Source organism: Mytilus galloprovincialis, chromosome 6 (genome assembly GCF_965363235.1).
Source record: "Mytilus galloprovincialis chromosome 6, xbMytGall1.hap1.1, whole genome shotgun sequence".
NCBI lineage: Eukaryota > Metazoa > Mollusca > Bivalvia > Mytilida > Mytilidae > Mytilus > Mytilus galloprovincialis.
Genome location: NC_134843.1, coordinates 9390829 through 9416235, shown reverse-complemented (window position 1 = coordinate 9416235; position 25407 = coordinate 9390829). Strand labels below are relative to the sequence as shown.

Below are 25407 nucleotides of genomic sequence, written 5' to 3'. Positions count from 1 at the left end.
ATGCAGCACAAATTTTCGATGTATATTGTACATTTGATCACAGGAAATGGAAAAGTTTATGAAATCCGTTGCTTATTATTTTTTTTTTTACCATGAAATGTCATTAGTTCCATTCTTTATCCCGTTAAAACCACCTTAAAATAGAGAATGGAAATGGGGAAAATGTCAAAGATCAAAGACCAGACAACAGCAGAAGGCCACCAATTGGTCTTCAACGCAGCCAGAAAATCACGCATCTGTAGGTTGCCCTCAGGTAGCCCCTAAATAAAAATGTTCAGTAAAAGTGGACGTCAAACTAAACTTCAAAACATAAATGACCTAAAATTTAAAAACATACAAGACTAACAAAGGCCAGATGCTCATGACTGAGACAGGCGCAAAAATGCGGCGCGGTTAAACATTTTTTTTTGTTAATTTTTTTGGATTTTTTTCCTCGTTCTTAATAAGCATTTATAATTATTACTGACTGTTAGACTAGCAACAATCATAGGCTATTATATCAATGCATTAATCAATCCAGACATAAGTAGAACATATATTCCGAAATTGTTTTCACTTTTTATTTTGTAGTCCCGCATCACTCCACTGAACTAAAAATATTCATAAAAATGTGGCTTTCCAATGCATGCAAAGTCGACTATTATCACTTGTTAGCGTAAGTTGTGACTTTCTTTAATTCAAACACTTTACAATTTTTTTTTTAAAGTTAGAGATACTACTGCATTGAAAGGATGATTGTATTTTACAAAATGAATAACAATAATTAGTATTTAAATTTGGAGGAAAGACGGGGGTAATTGTTTTTATCTTTTAATTAGGCAATAATCATTCAAGCCTTGTAGTATTTACACAAAAATACGAGGAATCATTTCATTTCAACGGAAAACAGTAATTTTTAAAACCAACTTTGTGTATAGGTATATCGACAGGTAGAAAAGGCTTTATCTTTGTCGTATGATTTTCCCAATGTTTGATTTTATATTTGTTTCTATGTACGAATGAACACATGCCCAATGGAAACTATAAAGGACACTTAAAGAACGTAAGTAAAATTCTTTCTATAAACTCACTTTATAATAAATAAGACTGTATTGTTATACCATAAAACATATGTGTCACTGTGACAAAGAATACAAATAATTGTGCTTATAGTTCTCGAGATTTGTTTTTACAAATCAAGGTTTTTGAAAAATTAAGGTAATCGCATGATTTCCAAAACGAAACAAGAGAAAGAGTGTCCTGCTGTGGAATCATCAACCGTCATGCGACTTAATTTGTCAAAATTTTACGATAGTGAAAAGTTCAACTTCTGTTTTTGCAGCCGATCAGCGATCGATTTCATAAAAAATCTGAATAGGAATGATTATCGATAGTAATTTCAGAACTAATATTTTACAAATTGTTCTTGTCGAAAACAAATCTTTTGGAAGGAGCTACAACATTTTTTTCACAAAAAGGTTACTGGTATTATTGATTGTAAGTACTGCGCATTTCAGTAGGACGAACAAAAATAATCAATCGTAGGATATTTTCATTTTTTGAATAGTAGGTTCAAATGACTACTAGTATTCTTCTTAATTTTTTTTAATCGAAGACAAGAAAAAACATCATTTTTTTTTTGTTATTTCTGCATTTATTTTCAAATGTTGCAATAAAGCAATACCCTTAAATTTAAAACAAAAATCATGATATATCTGATAATTTTTGGATTGTAGTCAAATAAGGGCACAAACCCCTGAAATGTCATAAATTTAATAAATATTTGCTTGAGAAAAATAAACTTAAAAAGTGTACCAATATTATTTATTGTTTTAAATTTTGAAATCAATACAAAACTCGCAACAAATTGGATATTCGATATAGCATTTTGTATAAATTGAATTTGATTATTTTTTATTTTTTTTTTAAGTATTGTCAAATGTTGATCTCTTTATAATAAGTGCATATTCACCACTGATTTTTTTTCTCGAAATATATTTTAATATAAGGCAAGAAAATATATTTAATATTGACTTGCTTCGGACATGAAAATTTATACTTGCAGCGGCATTCATCAACTTGGTCAAGCCCACACCTATAAACCGAATTAAAGAATAAGACAATTTTACTACGATTGTTTTTTTTTAACAAAAATATACGATGATGAAGTATGCTATGTTCAAATCAAAAATAAAAATAAAAAAAAAACAAGATTACTAACATTTAAGTACTAAGAAATTAGTTCAGACATAAATGACAAAAAAAAATGTTTTAAAATTCACAAAAAAAACGATAACAGCTGTATAATATCAACAAGATATAGTAATACATTGTGTGCCGATGACAGTTTCACCATCACAAAACTAACATGGTACTACCTAGTGAAAACTGCCTCATTTGCAAAACACACGTGACATAGTAGTGAAAACTTCCTCAATCACAAGTCATTGAGTGACCCCAGACACCTCGGTAGAGTAAGCAACCTTTAGTTGAGTCCTCATATTTGGGCAATTGGAATCAGCTAACACCTTTTTCATGCATATGTGTTTACAGCAATTTGGACCTTTTTGCGTCAAAGCCAAGTACAAAATGTTTTACACATTAAATCCCTTAAAGATTTATATAAAACATATTTAGTGGAATGAGTATTATTCTGCATTTAAGTTTAACGTCTGAATTGCGCAGTTCAAGTCACTTTATGAACTGCTATTTTTTTTTCGGAAATCAAAGTATAAGGGTATGAATGCACCACCAGACAAAAAGCCATAAAATACTATGCAAAAACCATCCAATTCTCAAAGCACCAATACTATTAGATGTTCGTCTTGCTTGTTGTTAAAAAAATATCAGATTGCCACTTAACTTAGCCATAAAAAAACAAAATATGTAAAACCTTATTAGACCACACATACATTGTAGTTTAAAAAGTAAAATCACAAAAATACTGAACTCCGAGGAAAATTCAAAAAGAAAAGTCCCTAATCAAATGGCAAAACCAAAAGCTCAAACACATCAAACGAATGGATCAAATGTCATATTCCTGACATGGTTAAGGCATTTTCTTATGTAGACAATGGTAGGTTGAACCTGGTTTTATCACTTGTAAAACATCTTAAAAGAGTTTTAAAATGATTATTGTAATCCATTCTATCAATTAAACTTTGATTAGCTTCATGAACGGGTCTTGTATTTTTTATATCATGCTGTTTATATTGACTGGTTGTAAATATATGTATTAAAACACTAATAATTAAGATATTATATGTTTCGTATGCCAAATGGCAAGGTTTTTGTAGATTTTTTTGATGAGCCATTTTTGGGAGATATTTAAAGATTCTTTGAACTTTTGTTTATGTTGTTGCTGTTGGTGATGACGATTATTGCTATTTTGTGTTCATTTTTTTCTGTAAAGTTCATTGACCTACTATTTATATGCCTTTTAAATGTTAACCGTATCGTACTTAGTTCGCTTACGTGTCTTTTTTTTTTACAAAAATAAGTAATGCTTTGTAATGTAATTGGAGTCAAAAGGTACAACAAAAGTTGTTTTTTGAGAGAAGAGTGTCAGTGTGCATATTTGTCGTACAAATGATAACAATAAAACTACATACTTTGATAAAATGAATGAAAGAATTAAAATTAATCATCAACCAAGCGATTTTCAATACTTTCAAGAAGATTAATCATGAGAGGCTTAAGGCTCCATGCTAACCATATTTGCTTCAACACTAGGTAGAAAATTTTGTAGACAGACAGCAGCTGATTCTTCATCTGCAGTTCTTACAGTTATTGTCTGGTTATAGGATTAAATTACTTTGAATGCAAGGACATGACGTGTCCAGTTAGTAAATACAAGTCCCCAATACCTTTATGATTGCAATTTAATTCTAATAGAAAAAAAAACTAGATGCTCTTAAAAGCCTGTGTCATATCGAAAAACTAGAGGCTCTAAAGAGCCTGTGTCTCTCACCTAGGTCAATGTGAATATTCAACATTCAACAATGGACTCTCTCGAACATTTGTTGACCTTGTAATGCTGATCTGTTGGGATTCTCCCTATCTTATTTTAATTTTTGCTCATAACAGAAAAAAAGGTAAAACAATTTTGGGAAATCACTCGTATGAAGAGTGACTAATAACTATTTGAGCAATATTGATATCCCAATGATGATTGTGGCCAAGTCTGGTAACATTTAGTCCAGTAGAGTCAGAGGAAAAGAACTTTGTAAAAGCTTTTGAAACGACGGACAACGACGGGGGACGGCGGATGCCAACTGATGAGAAAAGCTCATTTGTCCCTTTGGGCCAGGTGAGTTAAAAGGTGGGGGTTATTTTCATAAATATTTTGTTTTCCCTTTGTAGATTTAACGTACTTATTTAATCAGATTTGATCTTTGATGTGACAGGTATGATTTACGATCTGCTATCAAAAAGTAAAATCATAAAAATACTAATTCCGAGGAAAATTCAATCGGAAAGTCCCTAATCACATTGCAATATCAAATGACAACCACATCAAAAACGAATGGACAACAACTGTCATATTCCGGACTTGGTACAGGCATTATCAACTGTAGAACATGGTGGATTGAACCCGTTCGAGTTTATTAAAAGAAACTATAGAATTTTTGCAAACCATTATCTAAGGATATAAAGATATGAAATATAACAAAACGGTCTTAATCAAATAAAAATAAAAAAATATGGGAAGTCCATAAAAAGAGACAAAATCAAACGCTTGACATTAGAACAACTAGAAACCAACTGTCATATTCCGGACTTGGTACATGCACTTTCCGAAGAAATTGTATTGAACAGCTATAAAAATGAAGATGTGGTATGATTGCCAATGAGACAACTGTCCACAAGAGACCAAAATGACACAGAAGTTAACAACTATAGGTCACCGCACGGCCTTCAAATTAACTGTATACCTGGATAATCGTCCTAGCATCTTAATGCAGTCATGAAGGCTAAATTGACTTATGATTGATTTAAAGTATAATGTATATTTAATAATAAGAAGATGTGGCATGATTGCTAATGAAACAACTCCCCATCAGAAACAAAATGACATAAAAAGTAAAAAACTCTGTCACCATCACAGGCACTTGTCTCAGATAAAGATAAAAAAAAATTAAAAAGGCAGGACAGGGGTTTTGAAAAAAAGGCAGAATGATCAACTTGCCAAAATAAAAAGGCAGGACATATTATGTAAAAAAAAATAAGAAGGCAAGACAAATTATGTAAAAAAATAAAAAGGCAGGACCGAACGAATAGAGTGAAAAATAAAAAGACAGGGCAGAGAAAAAAACAAATGACAGCAACTAAAATAACAGGCTGCTGGTTTTTGATATGCGCTTTTGATGTTAAAAAAAAAGGAAATATTTTGGCATCACTTAATTTATGTTTTTCCTTTTTCTTTTGTTTAAGTTCAAAAATACCAGATGTTTTTATATATCTTTGCCAACAGAGATTGGTGTAGTGTGGTTGGATTGGTTTATTATTTTTATTATCCTAATTCCCAAATTAAGAAACGTATATTTTAGATCAGAGAGAAGCAAACAATATCTGATTGAGTGTTTAAAAAGTTTCAAACTTGCGTTGTACGAAAACAAAATCCCATTGCAGGGGAAAAAAATCCCCTTGAAGTCATATGGTCGTTACCTTAGTTGCTTGAAGTCGATTAGTGAAAGTTTGGTCTCTGGAACCGACATTCATGTTTTTCTTTTAATTAAAATAACGTTTTTTTAAAATACACATAATTTAACTTACTTTTTCAAAGTTGTTTTAAGACTTTTTGGCTTATCTATCAAAGTCATTATTGATGTAAATAAAAACCTTTATTTATGGTGTGCATTTGACATTTAAAACCTTTTAGCACTGATTAAAATGTTTGTCATTTCGACACTAGACAAAAGAATCCTGGACAAATTAGGTATATTGTATCTTTCGCCCGTTTTTTTTATTTTTTTTTACTTCCTCGTCGGTGTACACCTATATACATCTGTTTTTGTTCAAGAACAAGGTCGAAAACTCTAATTCAAAGTAAATAAATATCGTCCTCGTGGTCATAACCAAGGACAGTACATATTGCTATATTTAGATGAAATTCAACCCTATGACATTGCAAACAACGGTCAACTATTTATAATCATTGATTTTGCAAATAGGTCATGATAGGTAACTGACCGAGTTCCGTGTTGCAACTAAGATATTTATTATACAAACAAAAGGCTGTATATGTTATGACTGTTTTAGTGTACGTCAACATGACCAAGGACACGAACACTATTGTATTTCATTTTATTTCATTTCAAATATTGCATTGACAGTACAAAGGGGTTGAACAATTGGGAATGTCTCGTAGAGCGAACGGAAATTTTATGTTAGTTGATTTTAACCTGTGATTTAACAAAAACAGAGGTTGCTTTGACGCGGACTTTGAAGAAGGCCATCAAATTAAATTCAATGTTTTATTGAAGTCTCATCCCTTAATAATATATACAATATTACATTCAGTGTAAAAATATATAGATATAGAATTAAAAGAGAACCATTCTGTACATATAGACTATAAAACATTATATAAAGAATGCATCTGTTATAAAACATATTTATAATAGCATTATTTACAGTATAAAACCGAGTATAAAACAATTCTACGTCTAGGCGCCAAAATGAACAACGAATTTAAAACAGTAATTTTGTATGTAACCGTTAATTTTGTAACTGAGCCAGGATACCATAAAATAGCCAATTGCAGTATAAAAATAAATCCTTATAATAATCTACTCAGAACCAACTTGAAAATAATGATCCCGAATCATTAACAGTTTAATTTATTGTGCAAGTATGGTCAATTTTACTCTGTAAAATAAGTAAAAATGATAATGGAAATGGGAAATGTGTTAAACAGACAACAACCGGACTAAAGAGCAAAAAACAGCACAATGCCACCAATGGACTTCGACACAGCGAGAAAATTCCGCACCCGGAGGTGTTTGACAAAATGCTAATTGTCACTCCCCAAGTTATCAAACGGTCGTTCCCACCAAGCATAAATCATTGTTAACGAGTTGGTTTGTGTGTGTGTGTGTTCGTATTTTAAGAGAATGAATAGAAAAACTTCAACAAATAACTTGCTCCAAATTGAAGATTAACTAAATTTGTACCTCAGTGGCAAAGTACCAGTTTTATTTTAGAACGATGTTTTTTAGCTGTATACGGTGTTACGAAACAAACAAGACTGGACACCTTTACCTCCCTTGTAGCTTAATGAACATTGAATTTTCCTTAATTTTATGGTGACTTTTAAACGCCTACAACTTGGTCATGGTCATTTAAAAAGTTCAGTGACCAGTGGACTTTTAGAACTATATATAACATGTATATATTGAATTAACCTGGTCATTCTGTTTAACTGACCTGTCAAAAACACGCTAGGAATGTTGGACGCTTCATTCACAAAAAAAAGTAAGTTCATAGTGTAAAATTAACGCGCAATATTTCGTAATTATAATTATAAATACAACATCTCTATCTTGTTATCATTTTTATTAGATAATTTAATCAGATAATCAAGACTAATATCGATTTAGAATATCTTCCTCAATCAAATTGTCCATTAAATTTATTTGGACTATTCGTATGCTTGTTGTGTTTTTTTCACTGCCCCACGAAGTATAATATAGAGATTGTGATTATAATAAATTTGAAATTATTTTAACTAGACTATAAGTTATATCTTACCACATGTAAATACGGAGCATCTACTCTCTCTTTACTAATTACTACATTTGTACTTAGAGGTATCCTCATCTAGGTTTCAATTGGATAGTGTACTAGATGTATGTATGATGGAAAATGAAATTGTGAAAATATAGTGGCGATATGTGTGTATAAAATGCTATAAATATACTATGCTTAAAGTATTAGTTAATATATCGGCATTTGGCATTATCACTTGTATTCATTTTTTATTCATATTTTTTTTACACAAAAAAAAGTGGCAATTTCATAAGGAAAAGGGCATACTGGCCACTTTCGACATGAACATATGAAACAGCTCCTTCCATATTTATATAGATCTCTAAAAAAAAACATCAGGGTTCTAAGCATGCCCGATAAAAGAAACTTGCTGTTGTTTTCAATTCATTACATCAATTTAAAGTAAACTTAATTTAAAGTTAAGAAAGCATTTACAAATAAATTGCAAACCTCTAGAAAGTTTTCCAACATGTTTTGTTGTAGTATTAAACACGAAACATTTAACACTACTCAAGTTTGCAATAAGGACCTTTTGTAGCCTACTGTAAAGTAAGGGTTTTGCTCATACGATGCAAAGGTATAAACAAGTATGAAAAATTAACACTACTCAAGTTTGCAATAAGGACCTATTGTAGCCTATTGTAAAGTAAGGGTTTTGCGCATACGATGCAAAGGTACAAACAAGTATGACAAATTAACACTACTCAGGTTTGCAATAAGGACCTTTTGTAGCCTACTGTACAGTAAGGGATTTGCTCATACGATGCAAAGGTATAAACAAGTATGACAAATTAACACTACTCAAGTTTGCAATAAGGACCTTTTGTAGCCTACTGTACAGTAAGGGTTTTGCTCATACGATGCAAAGGTACAAACAAGTATGACAAATTAACACTACTCAAGTTTGCAATAAGGACCTTTTGTAGCCTACTGTACAGTAAGGGTTTTGCTCATACGATGCAAAGGTTCAAACAAGTATGACAAATTAACACTACTCAAGTTTTCAATAAGGACCTTTTGTAGCCTACTGTAAAGTAAGGGTTTTGCTCATACGATGCAAAGGTATAAACAAGTATGACAAATTAACACTACTCAAGTTTGCAATAAGGACCTTTTGTAGCCTACTGTAAAGTAAGGGTTTTGCTCATACGATGCAAAGGTATAAACAAGTATGACAAATTAACACTACTCAAGTTTTCAATAAGGACTTTTTGTAGCCTATTGTAAAGTAAGGGTTTTGCTCATACGATGCAAAGGTACAAACAAGTATGACAAATTAACACTAATCAAGTTTGCAATAAGGACCTTTTGTAGCCTACTGTACAGTAAGGGATTTGCTCATACGATGCAAAGGTATAAACAAGTATGACAAATTAACACTACTCAAGTTTGCAATAAGGACCTTTTGTAGCCTACTGTACAGTAAGGGTTTTGCTCATACGATGCAAAGGTACAAACAAGTATGACAAATTAACACTACTCAAGTTTGCAATAAGGACCTTTTGTAGCCTACTGTACAGTAAGGGTTTTGCTCATACGATGCAAAGGTACAAACAAGTATGACAAATTAACACTATTCAAGTTTTCAATAAGGACCTTTTGTAGCCTACTGTACAGTAAGGGTTTTGCTCATACGATGCAAAGGTACAAACAAGTATGACAAATTAACACTACTCAAGTTTGCAATAAGGACCTTTTGTAGCCTACTGTACAGTAAGGGATTTGCTCATACGATATGAAGGTCGTGTGTCTTGTTGTTGTTGACATACTCTAGTATTTTAGTCTCGGTGATCAGTTGTCTCATTCACAATCATACCACATCCTAGTCCAAATAATCGTGACGTCTGGCAAGGCTATTTTAATTTTTTTTTCTGGCACGCCTTCCTAATTCGCCGTTTCAGAATCTAGGGAATCATGGGTAATATTTTCAAAAGTGTACACCAAAACGTCGTGATTGGTTATAAATGTCATAAACAATGGAAATTCAACCAATGACGTAACGTTATTTTCATTTTGGGGTACGGCCAATGCAATTACCCATAGTCCTTTAGATTCTGAGACGGCCAATTAAAATAGCCTTGCCTGACGTCATAATTATTTGGACTTACCACATCCCTCCCTATTTCTACATTGATACTTTATCTGTTATCGTCCTTCAAACTGATGCACCATTAGTTTGTCTTGCAATAAAGATCATATTACAATATCCGATATCTCAATGTTAAACTAAGCAACAGCCTTCTACAAACTTTAATATATTTATTAGTAGGTCACGTTGTATTTTTAGATTAGGCCTGTTGTATTTTATTCAATACAACTCAATTTTACAGTTGTGTTGTATTGAATATTTGATTTGAAACCCTTGATCAGTAAAGAATAAGTTATGCATCGATTTCTGCTAATTTTAGGTCGTTCACCCTGCTGGGTCATGTCCCGGTAAATGACATTTTCCACGCCGATGGTTAAGTCTGATTTTAAAGATAAATTTGAATATACCTGTCAATTAATGGGAGGTATTTTATTATCCAATTTCGTAACTTAAGTATAAAAAGCGTTTATTATTTGTAAACAAACAGTCTACAAGTTCTAGATGCATGAAGTTGTTTCTCTTTTTTTAGACAAATATATGATTTGTTAAATATTGGATATAAATACGCTTATTTTGTGATCAGCTGTGTTACTGGAAGATCTTAGGAAAACGCTCTTTAATTTTGTATGACAGAAACAGACTTCACAGCGACATGTAGTGATTAACTATATAATATTTTATTTTCCAAAATTTATTCACAAGAAAAGGAATATTATTAATTTTCTCTTGTCAGGTACAGTGTTAGTAAATATAAAAATTGTTTTAATTTAATATTTTTTAAATTTAGAAATTGATGTAAGATGATAAATTGCTACTGAAAAAGTCGAGAGTTTTGTTTTACTGATCAGTTTATTGTTTTAAGTACTCTTATGATAGGTACAGTGCTTTTTATTATATATAGTTAATTGTTAGCTCAACGATTAAACTATCAATATGTTTTTCTTTAATGTTTCCAATATTTAAATAAATCAGCAATTTGATAAAAAAAAAAATTGAAGTTGAGGTTTATTTCAAGAAAGAAAAAATCAAATCATATCATTAATTTTTCATAATGGTTTGACAAATGTGTTTTATCATATAACCAAAATGTATCTCTTCATAATTTGTATAAGGATGAAAAAAAGTTGCAAATAAAACACTACAGTAATAAAAAGGCAATAACAGGCGATTGTTTTGTGTACACCCGTTAGCTACCCCTAATCGGAAAATCACCCTGACTTATTTGCACTATTTTCTAAGGTGTAATATGCATTTCCCAATTTCATGTATTCTTTTAATAGTATTTAAATTTTGAATTTGAATTTTGAACCAAAGAAGGATTTTAATGCAACTTGTATTTCAAATGAATTGTTAAAATTTATTGGACGTATTATATAATCGTTATAAGTTCTGCTCAAGTGCTTTCAGTCTATTATGAGCTTTAAACAACAAAAAACCTTACAAGGCATTTTGTTTGTTTGTACTTTCAATAGATTTAGACTTGTTTTAAAGGAAGAATATAAAATTCTTAAATACAATTTAGTATTTACTCTACAATTAAAGGCATGAATATCTACTGAGATGGTGATTGTTTTGTATAATACTAAAACAGAAAGACAGTGTTATCAAAATTAAATGTTCAAATTAATATATATCATATTATATTATATTATTGTCTCCTTTTAAAACCTGGTATAAAGTGACGGATACATTGATTTTCCAGGATATTTTATAAGACCAGATAACCTTATTGTTTTATATGTCTAGACACAAAGAGAAAAATTAATTTTAAATTAATCTTTACAAAACAAGGAAAATGAGAGAACTTTGGTAAAAATATTCCACCTGTTTTTGATTTGTAATAGTAAGTGATATTCAGTGACATTTAATGTAATTCAGCTATTAGTTATCTACCAACAGCAAACATTGAACTCATAAAAACATATATTTTAGCATTTTAGATCACTGTATAAAGACACCTCCTATTCTAGTGTAAAGTTTATTCATTTTTGTTTCATTCATATTTTGACTATGTTTTTTTTATAATTTTCTTGTGAAAAATATTGTGCGGCTTACATTTCTTTGCTTTAAAAATAACCTTGTTATCAGTTTCTAGTTTTTATTGATAACTATCATTTATTTATTATTTCAAATAACTTTTTCTCACTGTTGAAGGTACGTTGACCTTGATTTCTGCGTCATTTGGTTGTCTCATTGGCAATCATACCATATCTTCTTATCTTTACAGCAATCACGTTACAATAAGGTCGCCGCGATATAGCCCCATTGTGCTGATGCGACATAAATCAAACACTATTCAATCATTGTAACAAGATAAATTGTTTTAATTGTCTTTTCAATTAAGGAATGACTGTAATATTTTTTCTGTCTATGAAGAAATAACATAAAAAATTTGGTGCACACTGAATAACGCGCGTAGCGGGTTATTTAAGATCATTTAAGAGTGTGCACCACATTTTTTATGTTATTTCGAATAGACAGAAATAATATTACAGTCATTTCTTATAATTTAATTCTAACTTCCATTTTAAATCGTAGAAAACCATGAAAAAACATTGATGACGTCACGGTCACATGACTAAATTATGTCTATGGGCTCATAACAAAATAACGTCAGCCAATCAGAAGTCGCGTTACATCCAAAATTAAATTATATTGAAATAAACTATTATGATATACAATATATGTACTATGTCTTTATAAATATGTCTCCTATCTCTAAATAAAACCAGAAACATATACACATATACATCTCTAACATGCAGAAAAATAATATCACAAAATAATTTTCTTAATTTGTTTATAATTATCAGAATCCTGTCGCAGGACCTGTAGTATATATTTTAACAATGGTCGAATGGAAAGACTTAAAGACGCCGTATGAATATGTAATCTGGACACCTCGAAAGTCATGTAAACTTGAAATATTTTTTTTTATATAAACATGATAGTTTAACGATTCTCTTTGATTTAGAAAGTATCCCAAGACATGTCCTAAAACTTTTTCTACGACAGACTTAAAGATTATCTTATGGCGACTGTATGGTACTCACTAGTATTTTATATAGCTGGCTGTTATTCAAAGCTTTCATATGAAAGACTTACTTAGTATAGCATTATTTTTATGTTGTATGTAAATGTATAAAAACTGGCACCTCACTTTTTTATACATTGAGGTTAAAAATTCAATTTATTTGCTCTATTCAAATAGTCATAAAAATGATTTATATATTGATAATAATGATAGGAAAAATACAAAGGTCGGGTATAAAAAAATAAAATCAAAACATATATGTCTATGTTCTGAAAACTGTTGTATAGTAGGATAATTTCAATATAAGTAAAGATAATATCGTATTCGAGGCCTTTTGTCGCAGTTTTTACGATTACAAAAGAAATGTTTAAAACCTACCAAGGTTAAAAAATGTATGGCGCGGTATAGGTGCATTATTGTATATGCAACTTAATTCATTTTTGCATGCTCTATTTCAGCTCTTTTTAGGGTATCTTTTGTTAAATAAATGTTCATAACATGTTTATCTTTAAAATTTTAATAAATTCAGTCGTACAAGTACATGTACACCCTACACGTAATTTATATTGAGAACATACTAGCATTTACAAGTGGAAAAGTTTTAACCCTGCTGGGAGCACCAATGCATATTTAAGTCAATGCATTTTGTGTTTCAGAATTTTTTGCTTTTTGTTTTTGAGATTAATTTTTGTTTTATCACGACAGAAGATATTGAATTAAACACGCTCTCTATTTCAGTTACTCAGTTTAATTCGCCATTTGTTGGGCAGAGGAATTTATTGTTTTGTTTACATAATTCAAGCCTTTAGTTTCTTCGTTTGAATTGTTAAATACATTTGTAATTTCGGGACCTTTTATAGCGTACTTTGCTGTATGGGTTTTGCTTATTGTTAAAGGCAGTATGTGGACCTGTTGTTGTTAACCACATCTTCTAATTTTATATCTATCATTCGTTACTAAAATATATCCAAAATCTATTTCAGGGCATTTCTAAGTTCGTATATACTTATAGTACATATGCACCTAGTCCTGTGTGTGGATTTTTCAATGTCTGAAGTCACAAATGATCCTAAAATTAATGTCAAAAGACATCAAAATACATGTCTAAAATGGTCTCGTGATGGTATGAAATGTTTTTCTTCTGAAATTGCATCGATAACACATCTAGTTGCTTCCCTTAGCTTTAAATGTATTATTTGACTCACACGTTGTATTGAAAATAAGAATTTTGATACAGTCAGCGGTACTTTCTGAAATGTTCATTATTTACGAAAAGAACAGTCAGTGACGCTCGAATCAAATAAGTGAAAAATAATGGCTAAATAAAAAACGAAATTGAAGAGAATAGAGTACCCAAAATTCTGCCGGCAGTGGCATCAACCCAGTGGTTGTAAAAAAAAATCATTATTTATAGTATAATGTCGTAAATAAATTCTTTTAATAAAGGTTCAAATTTTGAACAAGTTATTTGATTCATGGGTCATGCAAGGAGCACATAGAAGAATTTATTATTCTGCATATATCCATATGTACGACGTGCAAAAAGAGTAACACAAATTTTCAAAATTCAGACAAAATCGAAATCTTTTTAACCATAAATTTACCCAATGACTATGTGACCTTTTTGTACTAAAATGGTAAGGTGATATGCAAAGATCCCTCAATTGTATTTTAAAACCTTAACAAAATAATTCACATATTATATCATATGACTTATACTAAAGCACAAAAACTTCATTTTAACAACAAATTGATCGTAAATAACGTTAATGTATTTATTTTCTCTACTTTTTATTATAATTTTATTATCGTTTGAATCATCACACGAATTATAATCATTCTTTGTATAATAACCATCGTGTTATAATCAAACAAAATTAGATTTTTTTTCTTCACTGTAGAAAGAAAGAATGCCTTTAAATGGATGTTAATACAGTAGGATTTCCTAATGATTTCCTGAGACATATTTGATTTACAGTCTAAGACGTATCCTAGGATGTTCATATGATAGCCCTAAAATTTGTCACGTGACTTTTTTTAGAATATGTCTTAGAAGAGGGCGAACGATACCAGAGGACACCCAAACTAATAGATTGAAAATAAACGGACTACGCCACAAGACACAACATAGGAAACTAAAGACTAAGTAACACGAACCCCACCGGAGGTAATCTAAGGTGCTTCGGAAAGGTAAGCAGATCCTGCTCCACACCCGTCTTAGAATACTTCAAGAAACCAGGATCTCGTGACAAAGTTTCAACTATCAAAACATAAAAAAATATTATTTTGACACCAGGTAAACTTATGCTATATTTTTTATGATTTTTTTTTTCTGATTCTAGCTACACGTATTTTTTATTTGTTGACATTATTGTGCACGTATTTTCTATTTGTTGATATCATTGTATTGTAGTATGAAATCTGTGAAGAAGATAATCACACCCTTACAATCTCACTTCCGGTCATCATTAAGAAGGACATCTACAATTGCTTCAACCACTGCGGCTTTCCCACAAACGGATGGCGGCAATGTTAAAACTTTCAGTGAACTTCCAGGGCCAACTGGCTTACATGATATACCATATTTGGGAATGGCTTTGAATTTCAAACCATTTAGTAAGTTTAAAATTGTACTAGCAAGATTTTTATTTTATTTTTTTTTTTCATCTTGCAGATAATAATACTAATGATAATAATTCTTTATTTAAAGAGGATAAAAAGTAGAATCATAAAAATACTTAACTCCGAGGAAAATTCAAAACGGAAAGTCCCTAATCAAATTGCACAATCAAAAGCTCAAACACATTAAGGGCATACGATACAGTTTTGATCCCATATTTAAATTTTGATGAAAATTTGCATATAGGCTATTTTTTACCTGATAAAATCAAATATGTAATAAAAAATATACCTTCATGTGCTACTTTTTTGAGTAAAATGAGGTCGAAATCTTATATATTTGCCAAATATTCGGATTTGCGGACGTATTTTTCCTTTGGACAGAAATACATTAACTTTTTTGTTTTAAAAGATAAACGCAAACTGTTTTTTTGTTAAATTATCTGTAAATTCTGTTTTATAAAAATGTCCTTTAAATTTTTGCATTTTTATTTTTCAAATAACTCATATTTATCAAATGTTCATCAATGTAGAAAAAACATAATTTTTTTGATGTATATTTTTCAAATTTTAAAAAATTGCACTATTTACGTTTTCATGAAAATTGGCACACATAATCTTCTAACGTTATCAAACCGAATGGCATTTTAAAAAATAGGGGTCCATGAACTTGTTTTCAAGTTAAATAAGTTTGAATGATAAAAATCAGTCGAAAACTGAACCTTTTTTAAGTCAGTTTGACGTCGCGAAAATAACAATTTACGTTAGCAACGTCATTACCTCCCCTGTAACTGTATCGTATGATTCCTGGCTTGGTACAGGCATTTTCTTTAGCAGAAAATGGTGGATTAAATATAAAAAGAAGATGTGGTATGATTGCCAATGAGACAACTGTCCACAAGAGACCAAAATGACACAGAAATTAACAACTATAGGTCACCGTACGGCCTTCAACAATGAGCAAAGCCCATACCGCATAGTTAGCTATAAAATGCCTGTACCTAGTCAGGAATATGACAGTTGTTGTCCATTCGTTTGATGTGTTTTATCCTTTGATTTTGCCTTTTGATTAGGGACTTTCCGTTTTAAATTTTCCTCGGAGTTTCATATTTTTGTGATTTTACTTTTTTTGTAAATGTCTGTACCAAGTCAGGAATATGACAGTTCGTCAGTATTGTCCATTCGTTTGATGTATTTTAGTTTTTGGATTTGTCGTTCGATTAGGGTCTTTCCGTTTTGAATTTTCCTCGGAGGTTTGATATTTTTGTGATTTCATTTTTTGTTACTTTCTTACAGCAAAATATGAAATATTGGATGATTTTATCGAGGTTATGATATCTTTTCGCGACAAATATGGCGACATTTTCAAAGTACGAGCTGGTAACAGGCATGTTCTACACGTATGCCATCCAGATATTGCAGATCAGGTCTTCCGGCTGCCGTATAAGGAGAATCATCGACACTTCCCTGGTATGATAGAAGCTTTCTATAAATATAATGACATACCACGCTCCTTAAGTATGAGGTAAGATGTAAGTTTTGTTTAGATTTGGTTTTTTTTGTTTTGTTTTTTTTTTGTGTATTTTAACGCCACTTTAAAGTACATTGGAGTCGAATGTACCATCACGAGCGGGGTTTAAACTCACAACCTTCTCGACTGGCCCGTGATTACAGTATAAACTACTTAGATCACTCGGCCACAGAGGCCCATAGTTTTGTTTGGTACAAAGTATGAAAGTATGCAAAATCCTACAAAAATCTTATAGTAGGCAACCTTTTGGATATTTCTAAATCCATGAAGTTTTTTTTAAAAGTATGGAAGATGACGGCTACAGCTTTTCCAAAATTTTCAACACACTAATAAAGATAAATAAAATATCATATATGTTTTATATTCTATTAATTGAATAAAGATTCTGAACAATAAAGAGATGCATACTTCTTTGTTGAGGTAAAAGATATACCATCATCTTTATAAGCTTCTTGAATTTACTCCCGTGATTGCAATATTTTCTATTTTTAAATTTGATAAAGTGTTATTTATTCTTTTACTATAATCAGACTTATATGTTTGATTCTTTGATGTTGTAAGTATTAAATTTGTAATACTTTGTTCCAGGAGTGGTAAAGATTGGGCTAAGCTTAGAATGCCTTCAAACGAACATCTATTAAAGCCGAAAGCAATGGCGAATTTCACTCCACTACTTGAAAGAGTTGCTAATGATTTCATAGACAATCTGAAAACAGAACTCCAAATTAATGATGCAGTTCGGGAAATTTCGAAATACGCATATGAATGTGAGTTTTATTTCAGATTAAATCATGCGTTATAAAGCATTATCATTCAACTCTAAATCTCAGAAATCAGCAAAGGTCTTTTTTTGTGAGAACAGACTTCCTGTAGGAAGGTCTGGTTGGCAGGTTCTTTATTCCTTTATTTTTATTTAGGCCATTTTTTCTATAATCTTCATTAATTCTGCTCATTATTCACTATTTTGTATATTTTAGCACCAAATATGAAACCAAATGTGAAACAATTCAAATAGAAAAATAAAGTCTTTATTTTAAACGATTTCCATTAAACGAGAACACCACCACGAACAAAAGACCATGCAACAGTAAATGATCCTGACTTAGGACATCGACAAAAATAATATAACAGGTTAAACAAGCTTTTTACCCTCCCTCTATATAGTACAGTGATGAAACAGCACAAAATTAAAAAAAGAGTGTATAAATCAGTTGAAAAGCAATTAACTAAATCCCAGGGCTGTATAACTAACAAAATGACAAAAGAACAGACCGATCTAAGATAGCAGTACATACATGGATATTCATCTCCTGTGCTTTCAGAGATCAAAGGTTTAAACGCCAATTTTATGGTATGTTAATCCCATTTCGTTTTGGATATCGTCTCAAAGTTGATGTTTGTTTTTAGTGTAAACCATATATACTCTGTAATTTCATTCAAGCTACAATGTGCCAAACTAGATTTTCTTTCCGTCGTCTCAAGGTTTTTTTTTTGGATCTTCTTTTCGAAACCTTGTGAATTTATGGTAATAGGTAGGTATACATTGTATTACCAATATGAGTTTTTCGATTTTTATACTATTAAAAGAATATCAATAATGAGCGCGGATTTTTTGTATTTTGTAGGCGTTGGTATAGCATCATTCAACCAAAGATATGGCTGTTTAAATGACAGTTCCCAGGATGAAATGTTAAATTTATTGAACACAATTTTAAAGACATTACAAACAGCATTTCTAATGCCATTTGATATTAACCGATATTATAAAACCAAAACATACAGAGAATTTGAGCAAACCTTTTTACAGTTACAAGAGTAAGTTTATATCACATTTCCTTATAGTACAAGTGTCTTTTGTATGATGCATATAGGCCCCGCTGCAATTGTTTGCACCTGTCCTATGTCAGGAATCTGATATTCAGTAATTGACGTTGTCTGTTTATGTGGTTCGTAAGTGTTTCTCGTTCTTGTTTTTTATTTAGATTAGACTGTTGTTTTTCCAGTTTAAATGGTTTTATACTATTAATTTTTGGAGTTCTTTATAGCTTGCTGTTTGGTTTGAGCCTAGACCCCGTTTTGAAGACCGCACCTTGACCTACAATGGTTTACTTTTATAAATTGTGACTTGGATGGAGAGTTATCTCATTGGCACAAATACCACATATTCCTATATCTATAAGCTGAATCTATTCAATCCTTCATGAGCATCTGAGATCCCTTCTAGTTTGTTTTGTATTTTTCGTATTTTTTCATTAGTGTGTTTTGTGTACATTAGTTCGTCTGTTTGTCGTTTTCTTGTTTTTGCCATGGCGTTGATTATTTTTGACTTATGAGTTAAAATTTCCCTTTGTTATGTTTTTGCCTCTGTTTCACATGTTTTTATGTTGGAATTTGATTTTTATTACCATATTGTGTATTAAGAATAAGTTACGATTAGAAAATTAACAATATTAAAACAGAATTACAACTCAGTTGGTGTTTATTCCTTATTTTAGATACGGTATAGCAGTAGTTTACCTTTTTTGGTTAAAAGTTTAAATCCATCTTGAATCACAAATATATAAAGTATCTTATTTGAATTTTCCTTTTGAAAATATGCAAGAACAAAACTATTTTTTATGTTCCACCTTTTAACTATAACTAAACATTTTACTGGATATCACATGAAGATATAATAAAGGCAACAGTAGAATACCGCTGTTCAAAAGTCACAAATCGATTGAGTGAAAACAAATCCGGGCCACAAACCAAAACCGAGGGAAATGCATCAACTATAAGAAGAAAATAAGTCGGTATAAAGTTTAACAAATTAATAAACGATCCAGCAAGAATACATACGATGTTACAATTTCGAGTCTGATGTTAATGTTAGAGCACCTTTCCAAAACTCACAATGAATTATTTTGAAGAAGAATTTGTAACATTTTAATAAAATAACACAAAAGGCAAGTCTTTTATAAAAACAAAAAGATGGTATATGATAAACAATGAGGTAACTCTCCACCAAAGACTAAATAACGAAGAGGATAAGCAATTAAAGATCATAGTACACCCTTCAACAATAAGTAAAAATCCTACCGCATAGCAAGCTATGATATGACACATGTAAAATATGTGCATTGTTTTCTTTTTCTTTTGAAGATTCTTAAAGAAAAATATGGAAGAACAAATCTTACGTCTTAATACAATGAGAGATGAAGGCACATTAATGGACTACTTACAAGATGAATATAATTTGATTTATGCAATGTTATCAGATGGAAAACTGTCTGCCGAAGAAATTGTTACACTGATAAGTGACCTTCACACTGGAGCGGTTGAAGGAGTAAGTATTGTAAAATCTTTATTTTACTTTACAATGATAAGTGACCTTCACACTGGAGCGGTTGAAGGAGTACGTATTGTAAAATCTTCATTCTACTTCACACTGATAAGTGACTTTAACACTGGAGCAGTAAAGGTACTCGATTTTTACATGGTACCGCTTTTTTTCCCTGAATTTTGTTTCCAGAACTATTTCCCTTTAGTTTTGATTGAAATTTAGAGACAGCATTGTAACTTGATGGGTGAACTGGAAAGCTTTTATGATTTAACTAACATGCACCTAACATTGACAAACAATACAATATCACATAGCAAAATAACAGTATTAACATGTTTTTAATTACCTTTGAGCTTTACTTTTTGAATTTCCGTCCTACTTAAGAACATATTCAAATTATCCTGTTTAAAAATGCTGTTTAGAATTAACAAAACTGTTATTTTCTGTATTTGTATTTCAGCTAGGCAATGGAATTACATTTGTATTGTGTGATCTAGCCCTAAATCCTGACAAACAAGATACTCTCTATGAAGAAATTACTCAAGTAGCTGGTGACCAATCAGTGATAGGCATTGATGCTCTACAAAAGATGTCGTATCTTCAGGCTTGTATAAAGGAATCTCAGAGGTAATAAAATATGTATTAAAAATACATGTTTACTAAGAACAGAACTCTTTTTGTTATCAGTGCATTTTCCCGACCTACCAAGAAAAAAAAGCTCTGTAAAAGAAAATATATAAGGCAGAATGAAAGAAGAACCCAATGATGAAATCAAACAAAGATAAGTGACCTTCGGCAACAATAGGAAATAGTACAAGTTATTGTCATCAAATTTTATAGAATCAAATTTGTGTATTGTGATCATCTTATTTTTTTGGTTTGATTTAAATTCTCGTAGTGGTTTAAAGTGCTAATTGGTATTAATGCTTAAATATTATAAAGAGACTCTTCGGATAGGTTTCGTGATTTCTATATTTCTTGTCTGAAATTTAATAATAATTTTACCAAATCTTAATCTCAAATGTAATTAAATGTGTAATAAAATATACTGCTTGCAGACTAACCGCTCCTTTTCCTGGCACGTTGAGGATACCCGAGACAGACGTTACTATTGCTGGATACAAAATACCCAAAGGGGTGAGTATGATTCTTGTCTAACTTATCTAATCCGACACACTGACGAGGGGGGGGGGGGGATAAGAAAAAATGTCGGATTAAGCAGGGTGTCGGATACTCAGGTTTTTCTCCGAAAGGATAGGCATATTTTGGGAACATGAAAATGTGTCGGTTAAAGCAGGATGTTGAAATACTCAAGTGTCGGATTACGCTGGTGACACGGTATAAGCAAGTGTAGAAAAAACCCAGATAAACGGTTTCCTTTCTTGTAAACTTTTTATGTTATTTTAGCAGATAAAAAAGTCCAGCTTATTATTACACTTAAATATACCAAATTTCCAGATATCTCAAAGTTATATTATGAAGATAACCTATCGGAAAAGAATAGCGGATTAACATCCAAAAAGTCTTATATTTTTTGATTAATTCATTCAGTTGACAATAATGTTAAAGATCTATGAAAAGAAACAATGGTTGTTGTTTGTTTGTTCTTGCTGTTGCTGTTGCTGTTTTTTTTTTTATCGTATGTAATAAAACACAAAGATTTCATGATGATCCCGACTTTTTGTCTGTTTTATGCTGTTGATGTCACTGATTTAGTTTTAGCAATATAAAAATATGATTCTATTGGTTGATAAAAAGATTTACTCAAGTAAAAATAACCATGTTTATATTTGTAGACAAATATCAATATCAATCATAAAATGATGAGTTTAGATGAACGTTTTTTCCCCCAACCCACAAAATTCATTCCGGAAAGATGGACGAGAGATGGCAATACCGATGTTATTGATAAAGGATACCAAAACTTTCCAAATGTAATTGTGAAACCTTTCGGATTTGGAGTAAGAAGCTGTGCAGGAGTAAGGGTGGCAAAACCGACCATGATGCTCTCTGTGGCTAAAGTAAGTTTACATTCAAAAGACAAATCAGTAAATCTAGCAACTCCGTCAACGATGTAAATTATTCATGTGTCGATGATGCAAGTCATTGAATATAAGTTCTGGTGACGTATCGTCTCAAAATATGATATTTTGCAAATATTACATAAATTATAAACAATTGAAAATATTTTCTAATTTCCAATACAAAACCAATTCATTTACGATAGTAAACAAAGGATTTCTTGCTGTGTTGTTAACTCTCAATTGTACTTTCAATATGAATACCATACAGGGGATAAGGAAACTAAAATTTTATGAATAAAGTTGAAAATCAAATCGCCTATAAAGGAAAAAATATGTGTATACATTTTTTTCATTTATATCATAAAATAAATATCTTTAACCATAAGTATTAAATATAATTTCTTTATTTCTTTGTAGATTATACAAAATTTTGAAGTTTCTTTACCGAATGGAGAAAAAGAAATTAAAACAACTCGGCTTCTGTTTCCAACACCAAAAGAGCCGGTGAATATGTGCCTTAAACCCAGACAATCAAGTTATTCTAGTTAGGACTTATCCACATATCACATGTAGCTTATACCAAAATGTATGTATTACGTTAGCATTGACATAGCTGCCTACTTTGATAACTTACTTGGCATAGGAATGGTTAGTTTTCATGTTATTTTGAATTTTTGTATCTGGAAATTAGATATTCAGACATTACCATACGAATTATTAGGTGGTGTTTTATACAGTACTGAAAATAATAGTCTCAGTATTTGGGAAGAAATTAAGAAAAACCTGAAATTATACTTATCAAAAAGAATCGATCACCCGTTTTAATATTTTATGTTGATCTTGACAACAATTTAGTGTCATCTTCATATTCGATTTTTTTTTTCAAAGATGTTTTATTAATTGTCGCTATTTGTTTAGCTCTTTAACACTTGAATATTTCTTTTTAACATGCGAGGAGGGGAACAGATATTCTGTATCTTTGATTATTATCGATATGAACTTTTGTAAAACATCCAAATTATTTCCCTCTTAGTTGCATCTTTGATTACTAATTTTTGTATACCAAAATATTCTCGCATTGCCCTGATATCTTTTCAAACACTTTTTCATTTTTGCTGAATGTGATATTGTACATTTTGAATTAGAGAAAAAATAAAATCACACATATACTAGTACTTAAATAGGAAACATTTGAATTTGGCAGCTATAAATTTACACACACATTGTTATGGTATTAACATGAATGAATATACACAGTTTCCTTCTATTGAACTTTCATTGCTGTATTATTTATATCTTGGACTAATACTAATATATCTTTTGTTAAAATATATCGGTTCAAGTTTGTATTGATTAGCTTAGTCACATTTGTAAATATTACATTTTAATTACTACAAAACCATTTGAATGCTTATGATATGATAGTGGTTGCTTTAAATACTTTCACGGTTGCATATAATGATATTTTTATTTATGTAGGTTTTTAGAATGCTAATGCTGTTGTGTTGTTTTGTTATAATATCCATTGTTATTTACTTGTTGTTTTTATTGTTGTTGTTGATTGTTGATATACTATTTTGGAAATCTGACCCGGTCATAAACTAGAGCTTGCAAGTTTCGTATTTCGTAAAGATGATGGTTAATGGGACTTTGTAATTACCTTGTGGTCAAGCTGATGATTTATGGGTTTTGTTATTACCTTTTGGTCAAGCTGATGGTTTATGGGTCTTTGTTATTACCTTGTGGTCAAGCTGATAGTTTATGGGACTTTGTTATTACCTTGTGGTCAAGCTGATGGTTTATGGGACTTTGTTATTACCTTGTGGTAAATGAGTGGGGAAAATGTAAATAATTTGTTATTGGATTATTTGAATTGTGAAATGTAGGGGCACAATTCTTCATTTTTAGAAGAAGACCCTTACCTACTTTAAAAAAAATCCACAATGTTCTATATTTGATCACCTAATATTAATATGAAACTTGAAAATGTAGATAGTTTAATATTGTTTAATAGACTTGAAAATCCCGTCAGGTATATATACCAGTCTTATTACATTGCTGTTGTATATTCAAAAGCAATACCCATTAATTGAATTCAACTAGTGAATGTAAAATTAAGTTTACTTTGTTTTCATTCTAATTGTACGTGATAAATAATTAAGTGTGGAAGGAAAAAGAAAATGAGAAATATAACATGCACTAATTTGTATCTTGAAACAACATACATGTATAAAGCTTCAGAAGTAAGATTTTTCAGAATAATTAAAAAAATTAGTCTATTTTTCTATGTTTATCAGAAATCCGGTTGTACATACATGTCTTTGTTAATCAAAATAATTTACTACACCCGGTGTGACCTGTTTAAAGATTTATACTGATATATATATATTTATTTATGTAGAAAAATTTGTTATTTTTTTATACATAAAATATCGCAAACTACAAATAAAATTTGTTGTTTAAACTGTTTTTATTCTTATTATGAAATTTGTCTTTGTCAGATGAACCATGCCAGGCAGGCATGTACAGCTAACAATTCTTCCATACAACAAATATAGTTGACCTATTGCTTATAGTTTTAAGAAAAACAGACCAAAACACAAAAAACTTAACACTGAGCAATGAACCGTGCAAATGTCAAGGTCAAATAAAACCTGCGCGATGACAAATAGATCATAAAATATTTCCATACACCAAATAAAGTTGACCTATTGCATACAACAAATATAGTAGACCTATGGCATACAGTATAAGAAAAAAAAACCAAAACAAAACTCAAAATCTTTACTTTGATCACTGAACCATGAAAATGAGGTCAAGGTCAAATGACACCTGCCAGTTGGACATGTACACCTTACAGTCCTTCCATACACCGAATATACTAGATCTATTGCTTATAGTATCTGAGATATGGACTTGACCACCAAAACTTAACCTTGTTCATTGATCCATGAAATGAGGTCGAGGTCAGGTGAAAACTGACAGGCATGAGGATCTTGCAAGGTACGCACATACCAAATATAGTTATCATATTAATTA

The 25407-nt window shown here is 30.8% G+C and overlaps 1 protein-coding gene across 4 annotated transcripts; it reads left to right on the top strand.

Annotated features, from left to right (window-relative positions):
- Positions 1 to 896: 896 nt before the first annotated feature.
- Positions 897 to 24832, top strand: LOC143078881 (1,25-dihydroxyvitamin D(3) 24-hydroxylase, mitochondrial-like). 4 transcript variants are annotated; one of them, XM_076253905.1, is made up of 11 exons: positions 10307 to 10571; positions 14914 to 15168; positions 15286 to 15488; positions 16788 to 17016; positions 17611 to 17789; positions 18648 to 18837; positions 20164 to 20416; positions 20805 to 20971; positions 21403 to 21481; positions 22141 to 22365; positions 22786 to 24832. In XM_076253905.1, the coding sequence occupies exons 3-11, from the start codon at positions 15287 to 15289 to the stop codon at positions 22915 to 22917; spliced, it is 1656 nt and encodes a 551-aa protein (XP_076110020.1). In that variant the 5' UTR covers positions 10307 to 10571; positions 14914 to 15168; position 15286; the 3' UTR covers positions 22918 to 24832. The 4 variants fall into 4 exon arrangements, with proteins under 4 accessions (XP_076110021.1, XP_076110020.1, XP_076110018.1 ...); XM_076253906.1 differs by lacking the exons at positions 10307 to 10571; positions 14914 to 15168 and adding an exon at positions 897 to 1042; XM_076253903.1 differs by lacking the exon at positions 14914 to 15168.
- The last annotated feature ends 575 nt before the right edge of the window (positions 24833 to 25407 follow it).